General features: G+C 39.6%; 2 protein-coding genes across 2 annotated transcripts in view; one reads left to right on the top strand and one right to left on the bottom strand.

Annotated features, from left to right (window-relative positions):
- The first annotated feature begins 2,776 nt into the window (after positions 1 to 2,776).
- On the top strand, positions 2,777 to 13,854 carry Arl1 (ARF like GTPase 1). Its single transcript, XM_020186723.2, has 6 exons — positions 2,777 to 2,954; positions 4,764 to 4,901; positions 7,522 to 7,603; positions 8,707 to 8,818; positions 11,975 to 12,153; positions 12,846 to 13,854. The coding sequence occupies exons 1-6, from the start codon at positions 2,951 to 2,953 to the stop codon at positions 12,874 to 12,876; spliced, it is 546 nt and encodes a 181-aa protein (XP_020042312.1). The 5' UTR covers positions 2,777 to 2,950; the 3' UTR covers positions 12,877 to 13,854.
- Positions 13,855 to 16,020: 2,166 nt separating this feature from the next.
- The window catches only part of Utp20 (UTP20 small subunit processome component), a 100,658-nt gene continuing 91,465 nt past the window's right edge, over positions 16,021 to 25,213 (bottom strand). Inside the window, exons 55-62 of the mRNA XM_074084223.1 lie at positions 24,550 to 24,681; positions 23,872 to 24,004; positions 22,082 to 22,269; positions 20,854 to 20,925; positions 18,659 to 18,943; positions 18,306 to 18,432; positions 16,600 to 16,745; positions 16,021 to 16,350 (exon numbers count right to left, since the gene is read on the bottom strand). Of these exons, the coding sequence (XP_073940324.1) occupies positions 16,195 to 16,350; positions 16,600 to 16,745; positions 18,306 to 18,432; positions 18,659 to 18,943; positions 20,854 to 20,925; positions 22,082 to 22,269; positions 23,872 to 24,004; positions 24,550 to 24,681 (1,239 nt within the window). The 3' untranslated portion in view covers positions 16,021 to 16,194. The remainder of the gene's footprint in view (positions 16,351 to 16,599; positions 16,746 to 18,305; positions 18,433 to 18,658; positions 18,944 to 20,853; positions 20,926 to 22,081; positions 22,270 to 23,871; positions 24,005 to 24,549; positions 24,682 to 25,213) is intronic.

Below are 25,213 nucleotides of genomic sequence, written 5' to 3'. Positions count from 1 at the left end.
GGTCAAAGTTGCCCCAGACAAATAGTTCATGAGACATTATCTTAAAAATATTCAACACAAGAAAGGACTGGAGGAGTAGTTCAAGTGGTAGAACACCTGCCTAGCAAGTGTGAAGACCTGAGTTTAAACCCCAGTACTGCCAAAAAAAGCAAAAAAAAAAGGCCCTAAAGACTCCATCAGAAAACTCTTGGATCTGGTAAACACTTTCAGCAAAAATAATGAAAGATATAAAAATCAACATACAAAACCAACACACAAAAATCAGTAGCTTTTCAATATACCAATAACAAACAGACTAAGAAAGAAATCAGGAAACCTTACCTAGGAATAAACCTAACTAAAGAGGTGAAAGACCTCTTCAAGAAAAACTGTAAGACATTGTAGAAAGAAATTGAGGAAGACACTAGAAGACAGCAAGACCTCCCATGTTCATGGATTGGCAGGACTAATATTGTGAAAATAGATATACTATCAAAAGCAATCTACAGATTATATACAATCTCCAGAAGATTCCAATGTCATCTTCACAATAATAGAAAAATTAATTACGAAATTCATATGGAAGCACAAAACCCCCAAATAATCAAAGCAATCCTGAGCAAAAAGAGCAATGCTGGAGAAATCATAATACCTGACTTCATAGTAACAAAAACAGCATGGTACTGGCACAAAGACAGCCATGAAGACCAATGAAATAGAAGACCCAGGAATAAACCCATATAGCTACAGTCAACTGATTTTGGACAAAGATGCCAAAAATACACATTGTAAACAAGGCAGCCACTTCAACAACCGATGTTGGTAAAACTGGGTATATGTATGTAAAAGACTAAAACCAGATCCCTTTTACCCTGTACAAAAATCAATTCAAAATAGATAAAATATCTTCCTGCAAGACCTGGAATTTTGAAACTACTACAGGAAAACAGAGAAAACACTTGAAGATATGGGCATAGACAATTACTCTGAATAGGACTCCAATTGCTAAGGAAATAAGAGCAAGAATTGACAAATGGGATTACATTAAAAAGCACATCAAAGGAAACAATTATTAGGGTGAATAGTTCACTTACAGATTAGAGAAGGGGGAAAGATCTTTGCCAAATATTTATCTGATGGTGAGAAATGGTACCTCAACCCTGCTACTACTCAGTCCTGCCTGAACACTGAGAACACTTCAACTCAAAGTATTCTCCAGCTGATTAAAACCTCCAACCAATGACAGCCTCAGATACACAAACCCTCATGCAGAAACACGATACGAAAAAACAAGGCAACGTGACTCCTTCAAAAGTCAACAGTTCCACAATAATATAAGGAAGACAAGGCAGGGTATGAGAGGAATTCAATAATGATATAGAAATCCTGAAAAAAAATCAATTTGGAATTCCGCAAATGAAAAGCTTAATAAGTGAAATAAAACTCAATTGAAAGCCTTGCCACTAGACTGGATCAAGTAGAAGACACACTATCAGGGCTTAAAGACAAGGTAAATGAATTAGAACACTCAGACAAAAATAAATGAAAAAAATAAGAAACTAAAACAACATAAAAGACCTCTGGTACACTATTAAAAGATCAAGCCTATGAATCATGGGCAGTGAAGAAAGAGAAGGGGTACAAGATAAAGGCACAGAAAACATCCAATAAAATAATAGCAGACATTTTCCCAAATCTTGGAAAAGATATGGTCAATGAGGTACGGAAAGCTTTTAGAAAAGAATCTCCTCATATTATAGTTAATATATTAAGTACACAAAGCAAGGAAAGAATATTGTGAGCTGGTGGCATTGAGTAAATGGTAGAGAGCTTGCCTAGCAAGCACGAGGCCCTGAGTTCAAATTCCAGAACTGCAAAAAAAAAAAAAAAAAACCTCTGGAGAAGCGCCAAGTCACATATAAAGGCAAACCCATCACAGATTTTCTTTTATTGCATACTGGGGTTTGAACTCAGGGACTACACCTTCAGTCACTCCACCAGTCCTTTTCTTGTAATGGGTTTTTTCCGAGGTAGGGTCTGGGGCACTATTTGCCCAGCCTGCCTTCGAACCGCAATCCACGGGATCTCTGCCTCCTGAGTAGCTAGGATGACAGACATGAGTCACCGGCGCCCAGCTCTAACAGATTTCTCATCAGAAACTCTAAAAGCCAGGAGAACACGGAATGATGTTATTTCAAGCCCTGAAAGAAAGTAACTTTTAAATAGATTACTGTATCCAGTAAAGGTATCCTTCATAATCGGAGAAATAAAAATAAAAGGAATTCATGACCACTAAGCGTCCTGCTGCAGATCGGCTCTGCCATACTGCCACTATCTGAAACGGGAGGGGCGCTAACGCTGGTCTGGCCACCAAGAGGATAAAGTCTCCAGCTAGGGACCTCAAGGGTATGGCGGCTCAGTATTTATGGCACGGGATTCTTCCCATTATTATTGCGTCGTCCTATTTCCTTTAGGCGGAAAGCCCGTGGGTGGACATGGACGCTCGGGCTGGGATCTCCAGCACCCTCATCCTCCGGCGACGCCACAGCCGCCGCGAGCTTCCTGCGCGGCCGCCCCACTTGCATCCTGCGTTGGCTGATTCGCCATTCTTAGGTGTCAGAATTTAACATGAAAATTCTACATGCCCTATTTAGGAAATCTTCCCCGTCCAGAAAAACAGGACCGGAGCAGACTTTAGGTTCTTGAATTTTTATTTGTTGCTTTGGCGTTCACAGCATCAACTCCGGGGCGTTGTGTCGAAAGCGCTGACACGGACGCTCAGGCCACAGTGCCCGGCGCGCAGCCGCAGCGGTCCCGCCCCCGCCGGGAGTCCGACGTGGAAGTTGCTGGCGGACCAGGCTTGCGAGGAGACCCAGGCGAGCGGAGGTGGCGGCGCCAAGGCTGGAATAGAAGTCGCTGCCGAGTCCCGGCCTGTCTGTGAGGATCGGCGAGGGCGGACAGGCGGTTCATCATGGGTGAGGAGACCGAGAAGGACGTCCGAGTGCGTCGGAGGGGGCTGCGACTGCGGCGGGGGGCGGGGACGGGGGGGGCAGGCCGAGTGCGTGGCTCACCTTGGCTCTTCACCTGCGGGAAGGACCCGCCCCGGGGTTCGCCGCCGCCCTCGCTCGGTCCTGGGGACAGGGACAGGGACGGGGCTATGGGGCCCGGCCGAGTCCTTTCAAGCCTACGTGGGCTTTTCCCTCACCCCATCCCATCGCGACCTGCTGGGCAGAGCGGCCCTCGCTACGTGTCATTCTCGCGTTCGCCGGGAAACCTGAGCAGCCACCTTGGCAGCTTTTCATGCGGACAGCGGAGATGGATTCCCAGCAGGGAGGGAAATTTTAATGGTTCGGGGTCGCAGCGAGCATCGGTGACGCTCAGATGAACCAGCAGATTCCTGGTTCAAATCCCTGCTCATTTTTTTTTTTGGCGGGGGGAGGCGTGTGTAGTTCCTGCTCCCCAACATTGCAAGCGCTGCTCTGTCTTCTCCAAGCCCTCAGTTCTGTTCTTCCTCCTCTTCTCTACTTGTACACGGTAGAAAGCACCCTATCAAGTCACACCCACTCTGTTCACCTTTCCCAAGGTGCTGTAGACTTAGAGCTTTTACTTGTGCCAAATAGCCAAGTGGGGCGTCACCTCTGGCTTTTTCTTTCTATTTATTTTGCTGTTGTTGTTATTATGAGACAGTCTTGCTATGTAGCCCACTCTGGCCTCAGCAGTGCCTGCCTCTGCCTCCACAGTGCTGGGATTAGAGGTGTGCGCAGCTTACCAAAGCGCAGGTCTTTTTATATTCTTAATGCAACTTAAAACAAAACTTCTAACCGAGTGTGATGGGAAAAGGACCATGCCACAAGTACTTTCTTCTTCTTCTTTTTGTTTGTTTTTTGGTGCCGCTGGGGTTTGAACTCAGGGCTTCGTGCTTGCAAAGCAAAGCAGGTGCTGTGCTGCTTGAGCCACACCTCCAGTCCATTTTGCTTTAGTTATTTTGGAGATGAGGGTCTCATAAACTATTTCCCTGAACTGGCCTCCAAGAACCTCCCAATCTCAGCCTCCCAAGTAGGTAGGATTACAAGCGTGATCTACCAGTGCCTGGCTCAGAGTACTTTTACATTGCACAGTACCCACATACAGAAAGCTCTCTGAGGGCTGGTGGAGTGGTTCAGGTGGTAGAGCGCCTGCCTAGCAAGCATGAAGCCCTGAGTTCAAACCCCAGTACCACCAAAAAACAAAAACAAAACAAAAAAAACTCTCTGATGCACTGGATGTGGCTTTTGTTTTCAAAATGAGTTTTCTATCAGAAATAGTTCTTGTTATTCTTGGCTGTTGGTCCATTGCAGTTTCTTCTGCTAATTATATTGCTTAGTGGAGAACTCTTAGTTCAGAATGAAGATGGTTATGGTGGTACCCCGCTGTCCGACAATGTGCAAGGACCTCTCTGTTCCACTGCCCTTCTGCCTGGCCCTTTGGTTTTTAAGGGTAATGAGGACCCCGTGCTAAGACATGCTTTTTCTGTTTATGAGAAAATGGAATTGCTGAGGGCAGTGGCTAATTTCTCATTACTTAGTGTATCTTCTGCCTGCCTGACATAATATTTAGCACCTAGTAAGGTCACTAATTACTTGTTTGATGCTGAATAATATATTTCAGTGGAAGCAAAAATCCCTATTTTTCCAGGAAAAGATGTTATTTAATTTGGTATATAGTTTTCAAAGGGCAAGATTGTTTTGTGTACCTAATTTAAAAAATGATGTTGAATGTATTTTTTGCTTTCTATTATTTTTTAGGTGGCTTTTTCTCAAGTATTTTTTCCAGTCTCTTTGGAACCCGGGAAATGAGGATTTTAATTTTGGGACTAGATGGTGCTGGAAAAACCACAATTTTGTACAGATTACAGGTTGGAGAAGTCGTTACTACTATTCCTAGTAAGTGTTGGTATGGTAAACTAATTGTAGAAGCATTCTGGTTACCATTCGAGTGACTTTCTGAATAAACAATGCATGCAATAAATTAATAAGCTCTGTAAACTAGTATGAACATAATTTTGATAATGTTTATTTCATAAACTGAAAGGCATTTTGATGTAATGATGTAATGTGCACCAGGTTTTGCTATTTGGAGCTAAAGTCGGCTTAGGTCTCTAAATCACACTGACAGCCAGTGTTTTTGCTGCTAAAATGCAGATGGTATCTAATGGCTTAGAAGGGGAAATAAATGATGTATTCAAAAGTACTTTGTTAACCTGTGTAAAGAATTACGTAGATGTTAAGCGATATTACTATCCATGAAGTGCCTTTTTTTCTGCATTTGCTACTGCTTTAATTATGATTGTTTTCTTTTAAGTAATTGTGTTGATTACTTTTAAAGATCTGAATTGTACAGACCGAGTGTTGAAGTAAACTCTGTCTAGAAATTACAAGAGAAGAAACATTGATTTTAAATCAGTTGTTGCTATCTTTTTTCTTTTATGGACCTGGGGATCAAACTCAGGACCTTGTGTATTGTTTCTCTCTTAGAAAAATATCTGTAGTCTGTTTGACTACATAAGAATGCTATTGATGCTTACCCCTTTTCATTTGTTGATCTGAATTTACATAGAGAAGATTAATACATTTAAACTAAATTGAAGTGTTCCTACCTACAGTTTGCTCAAGATCATTTGAATTATGCTTCTACAGTTTTTCTGTCAGAGTATTTCTATATTGTTACTATTTAAACTTATAGATTAAAAAAAGTGTAGCTCTTATGAAAGAAGAACTTTTTGAAATTGGTAGCACCTGATACTTCTTTTTGCTACTTTCAGTACATTTCAGTTCCTTGATACTTACTTCTCAGACTCTCCCATCTCTACCTTGGCAACTTTTTGTGGCCTCTGCAGTACACAGAGCAGCACAGCTAGGGCCACTTTACACTACACTCTGCCTTTTCAATCCTAGTGAACATAGTGATTGTATTCCTGTCCAATTCTAAGGAGATATCATGAACTTGCTATTTAGTTTTTCACTCATGTTTGCCATAGTAATTTTTTAGTTGTAATATACAGACTTGCCAAGTACTTATAAGTATCATTTACCAACATAAAGTTAAATATAAAACAAAAATTAATCATCCAGTTTTAACTGTAAGTCATTTTTTCTTTTTTGAGGTGCTGAAGATTGAATTCAGGGCTTGAGTCACTCCACCAGCGCTTTTTTTGTGATGGGTTTTTTCAAGATAGGGTCTCGAACTATTTGCCTAAGCTGGCTTCAAACCATGATCTTCCTAATCCCTGCCTTGTGAGTAAGCTAGGATTATAGGTGTGAGCAGTGGTGCCTGGCTCATTTTTGTTTAAGCTTGTAAAATGTGCATATCAGTTTGTACATATCAATGCTAAATCTTTTCAGCGTCCTTTCTACCTTCCTTTGATTCTTTTCAGTGAAAGTAGTGTCTTGCCTCAGCTGTGTTGTGCCAGAGCTCCATCTAAGAACGATGACAAAAGCTGAGTGTTGATGGCTCACACCTGTAATCCCAGCTACACAGGAAGCAGCGATCAGGAGAATCGTGGTTGGAAGCCAGCCTGGGACAAATAGTTCGAAGACCCTGTCTCAAAAATACTTAACACAAAAAGGGAAAGTGGCTCAAATGGTAGAGCACTTCCCTAGCAAGCATGAGGCCTGAGTTCAAACCCCAGAACCACCAGAAAAAAAAAAAAAGAATGGTGGCAGAGAAGAGCAAGGCGATACTTCCCCTTCGGCCATCTGCCTGTAATCTTAGTACAAGGAATTTTTGTTTTGGTGGTACTGGAGTTTGGCACAGATGCTGCCACTTCAGCCATGTCTCCAGCCCATTTGCATGAGTTACTCTTCAGATAGGGTCTCACAGTTTTGCTCTGGGCTGGCCTTAGACTGCAGTTCTCCTACCTATGCCTCCTGCATAGCTGGGCCCACAAGCATGAGCCCCATGCCAGACTTTGTTGGGTGTTTTGCTTATTTTTCCCCTGAATGGCCTTGAACAGCAACCCTTCCATGTCCACCTCCTGAGTAGCTGGGATTATAGATGGGAAGCCCTGTGTCCTGCATAGGTGAAGTCTTGTGGATGTCTGCTGTGGGTCCATGAGATTGCCACTCTTCGAGAACCCAGCTTCCATATAGCCATTTCTGTGTCCTTACTGAAGTTTGGAATCAAGTCTGTCTTCTTTTTGATCTGTTTATCTGCTACCTACCAAAATTCTAATTTTTGTAATATATTTACAACTCTATCTTCCATATACACCTTTCTGGACTCTGTATGCCAGCACTCAGGAGATTTTAACGTAATAGGATTTCCTTTGAGCTAAGAATTATGTATTTGTTTAGCTGTCAGGGGATTTATATAACTTGAAGGCAGTACTGATCTTGCTAATTGATGGTGTGTGTGTGTATCCTACAGTTTATTGTCCTAAATGGAATATCTCAGCCAACAAATGTGATTTGACAATTATCATTAATTACTAAACTCAATTATATTAGATACTTGAAGGTAGAGTTCCTTAGTCTACACACACTACTGATTTGATTTCTCTTTCAGCCATCGGGTTTAATGTAGAGACAGTGACGTACAAAAACCTTAAATTCCAAGTGTGGGACTTAGGAGGACAGACAAGTATCAGGTATGGTATAAATACCAGGTCATTTTGTGGTATTTAGTATTTATTGGTTCTTTTTAAGTGTTATCAGCAGTAAATCTAAATATATCTTTTATTGAAAATTTGATGGGAGCTACTTAGTTTAAATGAAGTAAAATTTGAAACTGGCTATTTCTTTAGAGCATCCATTGAGTTAAAAATCTAAAAAAGCCAGTTAAATTGAAATCTAACTAGTTTTTAACTAAAAAGGGCCTTCCATTTAGTTTTTGTTAGCCCTTCTTCTGTGAAACAGACTGTTTTGGAATTCATAAAAATACCATTTAGACCAAATGTACAAATAGATGCCTCTTACAATTCAGGACACATGGTAACTGTGACTGCCACTAGTAGCTCACTGTGGTGCCATCTTAAGTGACTAGAATACCTTCCCCAAACATCCTGCTTTCCAGTCCATTTCTTAAGTCACTTGAGTTTATTTCTAATTTTAGTTATTTCTACCTGGTGTGATCAGTGATTAGCTTAATGACTGTTATATAAAATCATACTAAAATAAAAAGTCCATTCCTCTTAATGTACTTCTGGTTAAACATTTATAAACTATGTTATAAATTATAACTGGGCGCCAGTGGCTAATCCTAGCTACTCAGGAGGCACAGATCAGGAGGATCACAGTTTGATCCTATCTTAAAAATACCCCAACACAAAACAGAGCTGGCAGAGTGGCTTCAGTGGCAGAGCGCTTGCCTGGCAAATGTGAGGCCCTGAGTTCAAACCAAGAAAAAAAAATTATAAGGTATAATGATCAGGTCTGTATATAGCTTTTCTATTAGTACATTTAGTGACTTTATAGATTATAAATCTACTGTCTCAGCCCTAGGTATGACCTTCTTTTGAAACTCGTTGATTCTGCGATTTAATATTTATCTCTATTTTCTCAGCCTCATCACATCTGAGGGATATGACCTAAGTGTCCATCAGAAACAGTAAATCATCACAGCATTGATTCAAACATGAGTGGGGCATGATTGGCGTATTATCCTCCCCGCCCATCATTGCCCTGAATCTCAGCATGTCAGTTCTTCCTTCCAATAATAAGGAGATGTTCTTCCTTTTTGAATTCTCTTTAGGCCATACTGGAGATGTTATTATTCCAACACAGATGCAGTCATTTATGTAGTAGACAGTTGTGACCGAGACCGAATTGGCATTTCCAAATCAGAGTTGGTTGCCATGTTGGAGGTAAGCACACTACACTTTAAAATGTGGGGAAGCTTGTCCACGTGTTTGCTGTTTCCAGTGTAAGTCATCATATACAGGAGTAAGTAAAAACCACACACGGAAGTTTTCCCTTCATGCCTTTAGTATCATTTTTATTTACGCGTACTATTTCCTAGCCTAGAATTACAGCTGGGGAGATGGTGGAAAAAAAAAAAAAATTCCAGGGCTGGGGATTTAGTTCAGTGGTAGAGCACTTGCTTAGTTTATGCAAGGCCCTCGGTTTAATCCCCAGCTCTTCCCCTGATCCCCTCAACAGTCCAGCCCTATAACTTTATAAGGTAGATTCCTTGAAAGTTCAGAGCTCTCTTAAGCTAAAGCAACTATTCTAAGCCACTTTCATGATGTGACTTTAGCTGGGGTAATAGGCAGCCTGGCTCATGACCACATTCTTGACATGTTTTTTCTGACATGTCTCTTTCCTTGAGTAGAGTCTCAATTATTTTCTAACCACTTACCTTACTTTATTCTTTATACCATATTTAGTTGTTAAATGTATTTATTTACTTATGTTTGTCTTTCCCCCTAAAATGTAAGTTCTTAAGTTTATCCTGAGGTATGGAAGAGTGGGTAACACTTAAGAACTCAAGATATTTTATTCACTGAGGTTACTAAGATCATTTATTGTCTGACTGATCAAGTTCAGAGGATGCATTAAATAATTAAAAACATTTAAGGGCTAGCAGAGTGACTTAAGTGGTAGAGTATATGCATCACAAGGGTGAAGCCCTAAGTTCAAACCACCAAAAAAACAAACAAAAAAACCCACAAAATATTCTGTGACTTATTTATGATGAAATTATATTTACCCTAGAAAATTATATGTATCAATGCCCTTTTCCCACCCAAACCATGATTCTGAATCCAGTCATTGAATGCTTAAACATTAAGTTCCAAGCCACCTGATACCTAGTAAAATCTTTCATAGAAGAAAGGACTCTAGATTTCTGATTTCTTGGATTACTGATTTTGAAGTGGCTTCCAAGTAATAAATCACAAACTTAATAGTTTTAGTTTTGCTTAATTTTTTCACAACATAGTATCATTTATTATAAGAGCCTCTTAGATCAAATTTAAGTATAAGAAAGTTTAAGAAACTTGTTTAATTGCCTTTAGTATAATGCATATTTAAAAACAGATTTAGACATGACTCACATAGTATTGCTTCAAAGAAATGAATTATGAACTTCAATTTGTAATTCTTGAGATGTGCAGGATTTAGGTTATTTATTTGTAGTATTAGGATTTATAAAATCTTACAGTGGAAGAATCTAGAAGTGGTTTCTTTCTTTTGGAAGTAACTTAATTGGTTCAATCAACAAATATTATGGTATGAAAGTATAGATCTAGTACAAGTCAGTACTGTACTTTTTTTTTGTAGTACCAGGGTTTGAATTCAGGGCCTTGTACTTGCTAGGCAGGTGCACTACCATTTGAGCCATACTTTCAGCCCTTTTGGACCATGATCCCTGTACTTACGCTTCCCGTGTACCTGGGACAACAGTTGTGCTTTATTGGCCGAGATGGGATTTCAAGAGCTTTTTGCCTTAGAGAAAAGGTTAGATCAAAAAGAATTAACCTAGAAGGTAACACACATGTACAGGAAATTAATGAGTCAACTCCCTGTATAGCTATCCTTATCTCAACTAGCAAAAACCCTGTTCCTCCCTATTATTGCTTATGCTTTGTCTTCAACAAAATTAGAGATAAGGGCAAAATAGTTTCTGCCGGGTATTGCGGGGGTGGGGGGGAGAGGGAGGGGGTGGAGTGGCTGGTAAGGGAGGGGGTGGGGACAGGGGGGAGAAGTGACCCAAGCATTGTATGCACATATGAATAATAAAAAAAATTAAAAAAAATAAAAAGAGCTTTTTGCCTAAGCTTGTCTCCAATCTCGATCCTCCCAATCTCAGTCTGCCAAGTTGCTAGGATTATAGAAGTGAGCCACCAGCACCTGGCCTGAATTAGTATTCAGAAATCACTTTTTTTTTTTTAATGATGCTAGGAATTGAAGCCAGGGTCTCATACTTACAGCTTTACCAACTGAGCTACAGCCCCAGATTATTGTTCTTAGTCATACCCAGATCTTTTGCAAATCAGTAGAAAAATGAACAAAAGGCAACTCATAGGAGAGAAACATATTGCTAGCAATATTTACATTCTAATGCCCTAAAAATAAACATAGAATGATAGCTGTGTTTGGAAAAATAATTTCCAGTTCTACCAGTGCTCTATTAAAGATGTAGGCTTTCATAAACTATTGGTGTGGTGAAATTGTTGCCTTTCTAGAAAGCCATTTAAAATTTATGTTCAAAATCCTGAAAAAAATGTTTATTCTTTGACTTCATTTTTAGAGAATTGTGTTCAGGGAAAAAAGTGATTAAAAGGTTTTTGTAGAACAGTGTTAGCTGGGTTTCTCTAATAGTCAAGGGAAAAGAATCTAGTAAAAGTCCAGTGCTGGTAGCTCAGGCCTGTAATCCTAGCTACTGATCACAGTTCAAAGCCAGCCTGGGCCAGTAGTTCATGAGGCCCCCATCTCCTAAATAACTAGTGCAAAATAGACTGGAGGTGTAGCTAGAGGAATAGAGCACCTGCTTTGCAAAGTGGGAAGCCCTGAGTTCAAACCCCTAGAGCCACCAAAACAAAACCCCCATCAAAACCCAAAAAACAATCGAGTTAGAATCTAGCATAGGTAAAAAGTTATGTGGTTTATGGTGTATGCATCATAGTACTAAGTATATTTAGCCATAATTTTTTTGAAAAATTTTTATGGTTTGGAGAATCATTCTTAATTTAGTGTTACTTTTTCAGCAGCATATAGACTTGTGTCTAAATGTAATCTTAACTATGTAAAGGTATTTATTTACTAAACAATTGAAATACCTGCTCAACACAGAGCTCGTAGAAAAATGTGCAGATGTGCACAATGATCTTGTTTGGGAGGTAGCATTATGGGTGAAGCTTGTTTTCTTAATCCTTCTGTATAATTTCAAATGATTTATGATGACCAGTATATATTAAATAGAAAGTATATTTTTATAGTGACATATTTCATGGCATTTCTTCTCAAACTCAAGGGAGTACACTGATGAGAGTGAATTCTGGATCTTCCATTTTCTTTAGGAGGAAGAGCTGAGAAAAGCCGTACTAGTGGTGTTTGCAAACAAGCAGGACATGGAGCAGGCGATGACTCCCTCAGAGATGGCCAATTCACTTGGCTTACCGGCCTTGAAGGATCGGAAATGGCAGATATTCAAAACATCAGCCACCAAAGGCACTGGCCTTGACGAGGCAATGGAATGGCAAGTACTTTGTTTCCGGTGTCTGTGTGCGTGTGTAGCTGTGCATGTACATGTGTAATTTTCCTTTAGGATGGAGCTTTCTTTCTGAGTACTTTTTTATTTATATTTATTTTTGAGACAGGGTCTCACTGTGTAGCCCAGGCTGGCCTGCAACTCTCAGTCCTCTTGTCTCAAGCTACTCAGCACTAGCTTAGGATAGAAATTTTCTTAGAGGGTGAAATTTAGGATATTTAGCAGTTTATCACATGCCTTTTCTTCCACTGGTCTTCATGTGCATCTGTCTTCTTTTCAACAATACCTACCTGATTTCACTTACTTAGATAAGCCATTTTTAGCCTTTCTCTTCCTTAGGGCCCCTCCAGTTCCTTCTCCTTCAGGATTTAGGGTAAGGCTCTTTTCTCAAGAGGCTTCCTGATGTATCTCTATTACCACTCCTTGTCAACCATGTAGCCTAGCAGTACCAGCAGACTAGAGATAGATATTTGGTCTTTTTTGATTATTTATGCAAAGCCACAGCTTATATGAATGACCTTCATGGAAACTGAGTTCATTACCTCATTCTTTTAATCTGTGGTAGCCTTCATCATTTTAAGTGCTTAGGAATCCACTTCCATTATAAAATTTGTATTATAAATATTCATGCTTTATACCTGAAAGTTAATTTTATGAAACTGTTCATTTTCTCTTTACAGGTTAGTTGAAACATTAAAAAGCAGACAGTAATTCAGTCACTTCAGCTCCTCTGAAACAAAGGCTCCATCACATCTCTCTCTGGAAACAGTCATATATGTTTCACATGCCTAAAGGTTAAAACCAAATGATCGTTGGCATACACTGAAAAGATTGCAGCATTTGTAATAAATACAGAAATAAGTATTTGGTTGGAGGGGTAACTTGATTCAATCACCTGAATGTTCTATATAGTATAAAATATTCCTTGCTTTCTTGTGCTAAGGTATACTATTTGTACGGAGTTCATATTCAAATACAATTCTATTAAAGAATACACTCTTATTGGGGAGTAAACCCTGCTATTTTTGAATTAGTGGTTGCATCTTGTTTGTATAAACACTAGCAGATATATTAACTGAGATTTTTTTCCCCTTAAAATGAATTAAGTCCTTACAAAGACTAGACTCAGTAGAGTAGGGTAGGAACATATATGTTCCTATATGTATTATATATATCGTCTTCATTTGCTTAACTGACTACTTTAAGCTGTTTCGTGTAAAAACTCTTGGTCACACGTATAAATATTATTTTGGTGGCTAACGTCACTGGCTTATCTGCAATTGTTATTTTGACAGTACATTATAGTTGTCAAAAGAATTTTACCTGTACTGACTTAATCAGTTTGTACAGGAACCCTGTGAAGTAAGTAGGACAGGTTGTAGTATTGTCACTTTCGGAATGTGACAAGGTTCTGATATGTTGGCTTGCCCATGGCCACCTTCTAGTGAGGTGGGCAAGATTTTTGGTCAGAATAAATTATTGTGTGTTCCTGAACATGCCAGCATTAACAACACAGGCAACCTAACTCTTAATTATGCTGAAGTAGTCAAAGAACATTCACAATAATGTCTATACAAACTATGTGTGTATGGTAAAAAGTCCCCAGTGGTTCTATCTGATGGAATTCACAACACAATAAAGAAAAAGTTCACATGAAAGGAAATAAAAGTTATTTTAAGAATCAGAAAAGATGTCCTTACTGTCTTTCATTCCATTTATCTGCCTGCAATGAATTGATAATGTAAACTGGTTCAAAGTAAAAATCTTACTGGTTCTTTAGGAAAAAAGCTAAATTCTTGATTTTAAAAAATTACTGCCTTAGGCTATACATTTTTAAAAAAAATCATGTTCAGAGGAACTTTTCAAACTACCCAGGTTCACCAGCTACAGTATCAGTGGTGAATACAGACCTTGCACCTTAGCATTACTAAAATTGAGGGCAGTTTTTAAAATAAATTCAGTAACCAGCATTTTAAAAATCATGCTGATAAGGAAAGCCCTCAAGTCTCAGGAACAAGGGGCTCATTTCCTAGTCCTTACTGTCCTAGTTGTTGGCCTTTGGCCTCCTCCCCTCACATTTAAGGCCATTCTCTGTGTAGATTAATGCACCTCTCATTTCACCTGTGGGATTCTTATTGCTCATTTTAGGAACCATTCGTAATTTGGTCTCTGAAATCTTTTCTTGGAGACAGGCTTCCTCCAGGCACAGGTGTTCCCAGTGCAACCAATGCTGCTTAATTTTGATGGGCAAAGACTGTCTTTCATATTTGTCCCTAGTATTTGGGATGTTACATGGGCATTATGCCCCATCAGAACATATAGATAGGAAAGTAGTACTTGGAATTTATAATTGGGTTCCCTTCTGTCAAGATGGCCCATGGCTGGGAAATACTAGACTAGTTCACTTGCACCCTAAGGTGCTTGGCTTGTATTAAAGGGATTAAATACTTCCCCATAGTTCAGGAACACTGCACAAGATACAAGTAGGGAAAGAGTGAGCCTGGCAGGCAAATGCTGCCTGGGGTGCAGCCCTTGCCATCTTGAATCTGATCCTGATTGCTCCCAGGAGTAAATTTTTGATTTTTTTTTCAAAATTTGAATATTGTTTTCTATGAGAAGCCTGGTAAGAGGAAAAAGACCAAATTTGATCAGAACATGAGTTCTAGGCATAAATGGCTACTCCTTCAAGTTTCATTTGTGTAAAATGAGATCTGGACAGGCCACACCAAAGGTTTCCTTCAGTTCTACCGATGTACCAGCTATGGTTGGTAGTTGTGCTCTGTCGAGATCTCACTAAAAAACAAGACATTGAGAGTGGTGGAATTACTCTATTATCTCAAGTACCTGACAGGCACTTTAAACTGGAAAAGCAAGCTTTGAGGGCAGGGACTATGTCACCGTTAGCATCCCTTGTTCTTATTAAGAACAAAGCTGTGTTTGGCATTCCTGGTATGTTTTTTCCTGATGTTTATCTTAGTATTTGTTTTTTATTTTTAAATTTTCATGAAAACAATACATGTACTTGAAGTCACTTAGAATTAAGATCAGCCTTCAAAGTTGCCCCATGCTTATCATTTTGGCACATTACAAACACTTAGGAGGGTGAGATGGGGTCTTGTGAACATTTTGCCCAGGATGGCCTTGAACTATAATTTTCTTCATCTCAGGGCCTCCCAAGTAGCTAGGACTACAGGTGTAAGCAATCGGTGCCTCTAGCCCTTTTTGCTTTAGTTACTTTTCAGACAGCATCTTGCACTCTTGCCTGGGACCTGCCTTGGACTGCAGTCCTAGCTCTGCCTCCACCACAGGTGTGCACCACCACAACCCACTTGTTCTTTTACATAGGGTCTTGTAACTTTTTTGCCTGAGCTGGCCTCAAACTGGCCATCACACCTGGCCTTATAAGAAGTTCTTAATACTAATGAAGTAGAGTTCATCGTGTTTCCTCCATTGATAGCACTTTTGTCCTTTGGTTTCTATCCTATCATTTTCTAGGAATGTCATGGCCAGCATGGCTTATTATCTTTAAAGTTTTAGAATGCGCTGCATTAGGTTAACATGAAGAACTCTTGGGGTTTTGCTCCAATATGCATATAACCAATCAGATCAACTTGGGAAGAACTAACATCTTGTGATACTTCATTTTCCTATCCATTAACATGGCTGTGTCTCTCTGTTTGCACAGATCCTTCTTAATGGCTTTTGATAGTTTTGTATATTCCCCATAAAGGTATTGCAAATATTGTTTCATTTATTCCTAACACATGCTTCCCCCCCATTTTAAACTACCTTTTTGTTAAAAAATTATGCTTTAAACTCATCACTTAGTATCACATGCTCTGTAGACAATGAAGATACAGCATTAAACATTTTAATTAAAAAAATACAAGCATGATTACATTAAACTATATATTACACAATCTGGGCCAAAGTTTGACTTAAATACAATCTACTGTGAGTCCAGTCTGGTAGAATACACCAGAAAGTTCACGCTTTGGAGCCAGTTGAGACAATCAGCACAGGAAGACCTTACTCCACTATTGCTAAATCTTTCAGGCTGTGGGTTTTTTGTCTCTTGGCCTTATAGCCGGGACGCAGGAATGCTATCTTTCTCTTCTTCGCTTCACTTTTATTTTTATGCTTCTTCAACTTTTTCTTGGCAGCAATATCAGGATTAGTTACAAACTTGAAGAGAGAGAGAGAATAGAAATTTATATTACTTTTAAAGTGCATGTTAAATCAATCCAAATCAAATGCAGGAAATGTGCTATTTTATCTGTCTTTAACATGAATGTAATACATGCCCATTAATGAAAATACAGAGCCCCAGCTATAAATCCTTCCCTAGGTGTGACACACACACACACATGCACACCCCTAGTTAAAAATAGTTAAATACAATGAATAAGCTATAGTCTCAGACAGCAAACTCACCTCCAGAGCCTTCCTCTTTTTCCGGCGTGCCCTTTTCTCACTAGCCTGCTTCTGTACAGAGGCAAAGGCTAATGAGAAACTCTCAAGGCCAACCAGCTTTTTAAGTAATTCTATGATTTCCTGGGATAGATTCTTCAGCAGAGGATCTGGTCACAGGCAGAGAATAATGATCAGAGACAAAGTCAACAATGTATAACGTCTAAACTGTAGCATTACTGTTACTGCTGCAATGTTAAACAAGAATCCAAAACTGGCCACCGAGTTTCTGAGATGTGAGGAAGAGCAGAAGGGCTGAACACTGAACATACAGGCCATTACCTCAGCAAGGATGCAACAAGAGACCAGAGACCATGAGGCCTACTTAGCCAGAACCTGGCTCTCAAGACAATCAAAGGATTTTGAGGACTTGACAGAAACATTTTGTGAACTGGCTCAGCTCTGTGCAGATGTAGGGTGAGATTAAGTTGCTTTTTCAGCCCTTCTTTAATCCATGGGTCACAGAAGTAACCTTTTTTGGGGATCAGAGACCCTGAGAAGCTAATGAGATGCTGTGTTCTCCCCTACTCTTTCCTTTTCCTTCTCCCTGAAATGCAAACAACCCGCAGATTTTCTGTGTTTAGTTTCAGGAGAGCTCCAGACTCGAACCTGGCTATCAGCATCTCCAACCTTCACTATGGCCTTTTCCACTCTTAAGAGGAGGAAACTTTCTCTTAAGGTTGTAGGACTTAAAAACTCCTGCACTGGTGGCTCCTGCCTATAATCCTAGCTACTTGGGAGGCTAGGATGGGGAGAATTGGGGTTTGAGGCCAGCACAGACAAATAGTTTGTGAGACCCCAACTCCAAAATAGACAGGAGGCATGGCTCAAGCGGTACAGTGCCTGCTTTGCAAGTGTAAAACCCTGAGTTCAGACGCAGCTGACCAAAAAAAAAAAAAAAAAAAAAAAAAAAAATCCTGCTTTACTCTTCAGTTGCTTTTAATTTTAAATTTTTTTTTCTTTTTTTGAGAAAGTCTATGTAGCTCAGGCTGGCTTTGAACTACCAATCACCCAGCTTCAGTCTCCTGAGTGCTGGGATTGCAGGTATGCTATTTTAAAATTTTTACCATCCACTTTACCTTCTCTCTTTCCAATCCATAATTCTCTCTCTTCCTGTAATCAACAATTAGGATCAGTGAGGGGAATGCACCAGGCAAGGAAACAGAAGAAAAAAAGCAAGCCTTAAAAATAATATTTAAAAACTAAATGATAATGCATATATTTTTGCCTTATAATTGCTTCTTTAAAAAAAAAAATTCTGCAGTGCTGGGTATTGAACCTAGGGCTTCAACCATGATAGGCAAGTGCTCTCCTACTGAGCTACACCCCAGCCTTCCAAGTGCTTGGGTTATAGGCATGCACCACCAGTCTTCTCCTGTGAAGTTTAGAAGCATCCCAAACCAGTTTTCTTTGAGTAATCTATATTCAGGAATAAACCATCTTTTAGGAGAGAAACATTCATTTTTTGACATGAGACAGCAACAGAAGATGCCCATAAAATGTAATACAAATAAACTTGCTTGTTTGCATTAATTTTCTTGATACCTCACAAGCTTTTATCCTTAAAACCAACGCTGGTGGGAAGGAGCACAGAACAGAAGGAGGCACCTAGGAGAAAAGTTAGGGATCCTGGTGTGCAAATATTCAGGAGGAAAGAGGTGGAAGGTTACCTTGCTCTGCGTAGGTGCTGTTCAGTTCTCGAAACAGAGGAGCGATGATCACTGGGAGGTACGGCTTGACCTTGTCCACCCCAAGATCCACTGCTGCAGCACCGAGGAACTTAAAGATGCATGTCCTCTGAAAGTGAAGATGGGTTTCATTTGAAATGTTTCCCTTCCAGTCACACAAACACACAGCGCTAATTTACAAGATAGTGTTCAGTCTGTTTTGGGACAGATGTTATTGCTGCAGTTTTAGGTTCAAATGTAAAGTTCCTAGAGACTTGGGAGGATCACTAATAACATTACTTAAAAAGAAAAGAACAGAAAAAAATCAAAGGTTACTTTGCACCATCCTGTCCCACCTTTAAAGGAATTCTAGGTGAATAAGCAGCTTCCCGTTTTGCCATCCAGGACAACTTCTGGATCAGCCAGAGCAGTGTGGCTGGCTTGCTGGGCTCTTCCTTTTCTTCTCTGTCAGACCCCGCCTCTCCATCTACGCAGGCTTTGTGTTCTTCTAATGCTTCTCTAGCCACACAATCTTTTAAAGCTTCCTGTTCTTCAGAGGCTTTTATCTCGCCTTGCTTATCCTTGGAATCATGTTCTAGTAAATATAAGACTTTTGCTACGAATAATAAATTCTTAATAACCTTTAAAAAAGGCAAGGGGAGGGGGAGGAAGAAATTAGATTTGGAAACAAACATGGCTCCTTAGGGCATAAGCTAAAGTAGGCATTGCACAACTGGAAAATTTAAGCAAACAACTGGGTACTACACTATTAAACTGATAATGGCTTTATTTAGGTACTTCTGTATAGTGTGTCCAAACCTACTGTCATGTCTCTCTCATCCCATTGGTCTCATTCTGTCTTTAAGGTTACACAGATTTCCCTATTGACCAGCCATTTACATTTTTAAAGAAAGCTTTCATCCCTACTCCATTAAGTTCTTTCAAACATTCTATGGGGAAATAATATTAATTGAGCACTGATTAGTTGCTTCATGTACAGATGCTAATTCAATTTTAAAAGATCCCTATCAGGTACTATAACTAGGAGAGAAAACAAAGGCTCACAGTTACTGACTCATGCAAATACAAACTGAGTGGTCAGTCAGGATTCACAGATCTTTAAAATTCTAGGCAAAATTCTTAAACCTTGAGCCTTTCCTTCAAATCCATCTAATCCTGTTTGTTAGAATTTTGGTCTTATAATGGACCCATTCACTAAGTCCCTATCTCTATGACATTTATGAAATCTCTGAAGTATTTTACACCAGTGTGAGGGAGGAAAACAAGTTATTTTTTTGAGCTCCTTCATCACCTTGGTTGCTTTGCTAGATGTACCTCATGTCAAAGCTCTCCTAAATGCAGTGCTCAGAACCCCATACTCTCCATGGTTTAGCCGTTAAAGAGTTAATGCCAGATTGTAACTTCCTTCTTCGGGAAGCGTGGCCTCCATGAATACAGCCCAGGTTTGGAGGCCTTCTCTCCTAGGACAATTCCTTCATGTTGACTCACGCTAAGATTATGCTCAACTAAAATCCCTAACTGCTTTTAGTTCTTCTTTCCTGTGATCTACCAGCCCCTCTTAAAACTGTGAACTTACATGGGACATGACCCACTGTCCAACTTGGCAGGATTTGATTTTTTTTCTTTTTCATGGTGGCACTGGGGTTGGAACTCACAATTTCACACTTGCTAGGCAAGCTCTCCACCACTTAAGCCATGCCCAGCCTTGATTTCTTTGGCCTCACTTTGCCGTCCATCTAATGGCTACCCATTCTTTCCCTGACCCTGCCATATAACGAAGTCAGCATGTTTTATCTTCATTACAAACTATGACAGAAGGTCCAGTGTTTATGACATGCAATCATCCTTTAGATATGAATGGTGACCTAATTTCTAGTGCCCTGTTTCTTAATCTTCATTGCTCTACCTTATCCACAATAATTTATGAAGGACATGATAAAGGGTCAAGGGACGGCCAAGGTCCAGTGGTGGTGCTGGCTCACCATCTACCACACCAACTACTCTGTCAAAGGAGAAAGAAGTAAAGGGGAGTCACGGACTACTCAAAGCAATTTGCATTTACTGGGTATTGATACCTGTCTTCTCTATATTTACACTTTATTTATACCACATTGTAAAATATGAACATACGTAACCCCCTTTTAATGAAGGAATGATTTATTTGCTTCTTTTAAGGACAGTTCTTAGACCATGGTAAGTTCTAGGGGTAAGGGAAGGAAATACATTAGGAAAATAATCGATCAATCAATGTCCTTTACAGTCACAAAGTAGATACATTAAGGCTGAAGATGAAAAGATTTACAGTCAGCCTCCCACTGCATCATTTTTATTGGGAATTGCAAACACAGACAACATAGACACCAGAATCAACTAGATATATGTGTATAAATAAACATGCATTTGAATGTATGTCTGTATTTTATCAAATTTAGAACAGGTTGAAAACTAAATAACAAATGTAAGCCTATTCCTAGACTGTTGGTAGAATAGTAAGTCACTTCTATTGACTCAGGAGGACTATAATTCTTACCTGCTCGCCTGAAGATTGATCCAAAAATTTGGAATGCAATTGATGGCAAGAGGCTAGAGAGATACTTTTCATCTGTGAAAAGAAATGATAGTCATAATAGGACATTTCTGATTGTCTTTAAAAACTAACTATAACAACTAACCATAACATAGCTGATATATTACATTTTGCTCTGCAAGACCACCTATACAGATTTGGAGAGAAAAGGTTCAAGACCAGAAAATGCAGAACTGTTCCATTCTATCTGCCAAAGGAATGGAATTCTTTCACTCTAGGGTGATACTGATAACAGTACTTGGACTATTAGTAGAATACTTGCAACATTCCAATATGCTTTTTCTTTTCTTCCCTTTCATCCTCCACTCATTTGATATTTATGGAGTCCTCACTATGAGTCAGACATTGTTCTAGGCCCTACCAATGAGACTGCCACTATAAACAAGTTCTTAACAACTTTTAAAAAATGTGGAGAGGAGGAAAGAATTAGACTTTGAAACAAACATGACTTGTTAGAACATAAGCTAACATAGGCATCTACAATTAGAAAATAAAAACAAATAAATGGGTATCACACTATATAATATGGCCCCCACCTAACATATTTATGAGCAGGATCTCATTTAGTCGTCAATAAGGTTATGAAGGAAGCAGGACAGAAAGTATTAATCTTATTTTCCGACATGCTAAATAAGCAAATCAGAAGTCTGATTAGATTGATGGTCAAAGGTTGGCCTTGAAGGTGACCTCTCTCTAGTTACTAATGATCGTTTTTTGGGGGGTAGGGTGGGGAATGAGTATGGGACTGGAGTTTGAATTCAGGGTTTTGAGCTTGCAAAGCAGGTACTGGCAAAGTAGGCACTCTACTGCTTGAGCCACACCTCCAGTCCATTTTGGTCTAGGTTATTTTGGAGATGGGGTCTCACAAACTATTTGCCGATTGGTCTCGAACCAAGATCCTACTGATCTCAGCCTCCCAAGTGGTGTCAGCCATTGGAACATGCCTGCTACCATTCCTACTGATTCACACATGTGACACATTGTCAGTTTTAGGATTTTCTCTCCAGTGCCAGCCCCAAGACAGTCACAAAGCCAGAGTGAACATGTCACTTACCTTGGTGGTAAGTGGCTCAAGTGGTAGAGCACCTGCCTAGCAAATGTGAGGCCCTGAGTTCAAACCCCAGTATTGCCAAAAAAAAAAAAAGAAAAAAAAAATCAAGAGAAATCTTACCTTTTGGTCAAGGTCACTTGTTAGGAACTGGACTGCTATAGGCTCTGAGAGTTTCTTTTTTGTCTTTTTGGCATTCCATTTTCTAACAAGCTCTTCTGGTTGGCAAGAGGCAAAGAGCAGCCCAAAAATCTGGGCTGCAGTGAGCCACACCCAGTTGTGTGGATGTCTCAGGTGAGAGTGCACGTGACCTGGGGGGAACCAAAATGCGTTCTCAGACATCTCACAGCCTTCCTCATCCTCTGGTGGCAAACAGGACTAATTAGGCATACACTGAGTATCTATTATATGGTTGGGATGGGGAATCAAAGCTGAACAAAAGAGTCCCTGCTTCTCAGAGGCTCACAAGGAGCCATGGAGAAGGTGGAGAGACTTTGGAAACAACTGAACAACTGAAAACCAACTCTACGTGGTAAGTGACACTAAACAGGCACATGTAAATCACCGGTTCTATGTGAACTGGTTCCATGTAAACATACAGACCAGCTTCATATGAACATGTTTCAGATGCAACGGAAATGAGATGACATCAACATTACATTTTCAAAAGTGTATAGATATGTGTTTATTTCTAATACTGAAATTAGTGGCTCCAAGTAGTTCTCTTGGAAGCTACCATTATGGAAGGCTTTCCATGGGCTAGGCACAGGGCTAAGAGGGTTATATGTAACACCTCATTTAAACCCCAAAATTCTGTGAGGTAGACACAAACACTGTCACTTTCATCTTACAGATGAGGAAACTTGTTCCAGAGAGGTCAAGTGTCATGCCAAGCTACCAGAGGCATAGATGGGATTGGGCCCCAGCTCAGTATGACCCAGAACTCTTAATTCTCAGCCTAGGCTACATAGCTGCTCTCCTTATACCACACCTGGAATGGATAGTTGAAAGCTCATATGATGTGGATGTCACAAACAGGATGGATTAACCATGACATGTCTCAGTTTTAGTCTCTATTTCACGAATAGGGTTCTTACTTTCATTCTGTATTAATATCCAGGTAATAACTATTAATATGTTAAATTAAAATCCTGGAGTTTTATTTTTCATTTACAGAATATTATATGGTAACTTAAAATGTCCCACAGAAGTGAAAATCATGACACATTTGCACAACAGACTGCTATATAGCTACTGAAAAGGCACCGAGTTGTAGTAATATGCTTACTTAGGTACAAATAGGTTATAAAGTTCACATGGAACTAAGCAACCTTTATACAACATTTATACCCATTTTTTTTGGTGGTACTGGGATATTGAACCAGGGCTTTGTGTCTTTTTGGGAGGTACTCTACCCTTTAAGCCATAACCCCAGCCCACCTATGCTTATTTAACAAAAAGGATGGAAATAGAGACCATGTGTACATAATTCAAAACATCATGCTGGTTATGGTAAGCACATGTAATTCTTATTTGTTAATTTACCTTACCAAAGCTAGGGGGAAAGGGAGGAGAAGCGGAGGGAAAAGGAAGCGAGAATGAGGGGAAAAGAGAAATATACACGAAACCATCACTAAGCACCAAGTAGGACATGGGCAATTTATTCCTATTCTTATATCCCCCACCATTAATATCCTTTCATAAATGAAATGTATCAATTATAAAGTTATAAAATTTATTTTTTCTAGAAATGCTTCCACTATCATCAATCCAATGGGGTATTTAACATTTTTTCCCTCATGGACTTTTTGGCTAATGTACTTTCTGAAGTGTTACTATTCGAATTCCTCAAATCTATTTTCAGTAATTTGATCACAACTGCTGTACTTAGATTTAAGTAAGGAAATACTTACTCCAGATTTTATTCAAAGTATCAGAAGGCTTGGTAAACTGGATGAAATTACATTCCTTCATGAGTTTACCGATGAGTGTGAGAAAACTAAACAGCAGGCGGTCTGCAGCCTTCTCCTCAGTCTCCTCCATGATCTGAACAGAGTGGGGGCACATCAGTTAGACATGGCAGTACCTGGTGCCCACGTTTGCTCCAATATGCAGACCTATGCCAGGGGTTCTCAATTCAGCACTGTAAACAGCTTGGGCCAGATAATCCTTTCTTTTGGGGGCTGTCATATACACTGTAGGTAGAAATACCAGTGGCACCCTCCAGTTTTAACAATTCCAAGTATCTCTGGGCACTGACAAATGTACCCTGGGGGTCAAGATTTTCTCAGCAGAGAACCTTCAATTCATATATTGTGGAAGATAACTTAGCTTTACCTCTGTATTTTCCCCTTTTTCTTTTTGACTCAGGTGGGACTTAAACTCCCAATCCTCCTGCCTCAGAATCCTGAATGTTGGGATTATAGGCAAGTACAAATACACAAGGCCTCATTTTTAAAAGAGTTTCCAATTGTATTGAGTTCTTGCTTTTACTAGCAAACAATATTTTTAAGCACAATAATCACATTAGCTATACTATCTCAAGTAAAACTTTTAAATTAGCAAAATTTATTCCCCAGCAAATTACTTACATCTTCAAAGTTTTCAGGATCAATTTCTTTTTCAACTACAGGAAGAAGAGTTCCAAGTCTTCTCTCAAAATCAACTCCTTCACTTTCCACAAACAAGCCACAGATCAGGGCAGCAAGTTGTCTATTTAATCTCTATCAAATCAACCACCATAAGACAATGTCAAATTATAAAATGAATGTAGGCAAGGGGTGATAAGAGTGTCTCAAATGGTAGAGCACCAGCCTAGCTAAGTATGAGACCCTAAGTTCAAACCCCAGAACCACCACAAAAAAAAAAAAAAAGAAAGATTTCTTTCTAATACTAGAAACTAATAAAATAGGAGTTTTGATGGCCAACATAAAAAAAATGTTTAGGAATCTTTGCATCAAAAAACAGTAGTTTAGGACTGGGAGTATGGTTTAAGGGGTAGAACATCTGCTTAGCAAGTGCAAGGCCCTGAATTCAAACTCCAGCACTACCAAAAAACAAACAAACAAACAAAAAAAGATAGCATTTTATATAATGGTGTTTTATAAAATGGCATTAGTCACCAAGTACTTTTGGTTTTGGTGGTATTGGGGGTTGAACTCAGGGCCTCAAGCTTGCTAGGCAGGAGCTCTACCACCTGTGCTACTCCACCAGCCCTTTTTTGTGTTGGGCATATTTAAGATAGGGTCTCGTGAA

Source organism: Castor canadensis, chromosome 8 (assembly GCF_047511655.1).
Source record: "Castor canadensis chromosome 8, mCasCan1.hap1v2, whole genome shotgun sequence".
NCBI lineage: Eukaryota > Metazoa > Chordata > Mammalia > Rodentia > Castoridae > Castor > Castor canadensis.
The sequence above is the reverse complement of the archived record's forward strand: the minus strand, read 5'-3'. Positions and strand labels throughout refer to the sequence as shown.

What these genes read in the sequence shown, in the direction of transcription:
- Arl1 (XM_020186723.2), top strand. An exon ending in AGTCGTTACTACTATTCCTA is followed by an intron (nt 4,902 to 7,521) that starts GTAAGTGTTGGT and finishes TTTCTCTTTCAG; the next exon opens with CCATCGGGTTTAATGTAGAG. An exon ending in GGAGGACAGACAAGTATCAG is followed by an intron (nt 7,604 to 8,706) that starts GTATGGTATAAA and finishes AATTCTCTTTAG; the next exon opens with GCCATACTGGAGATGTTATT.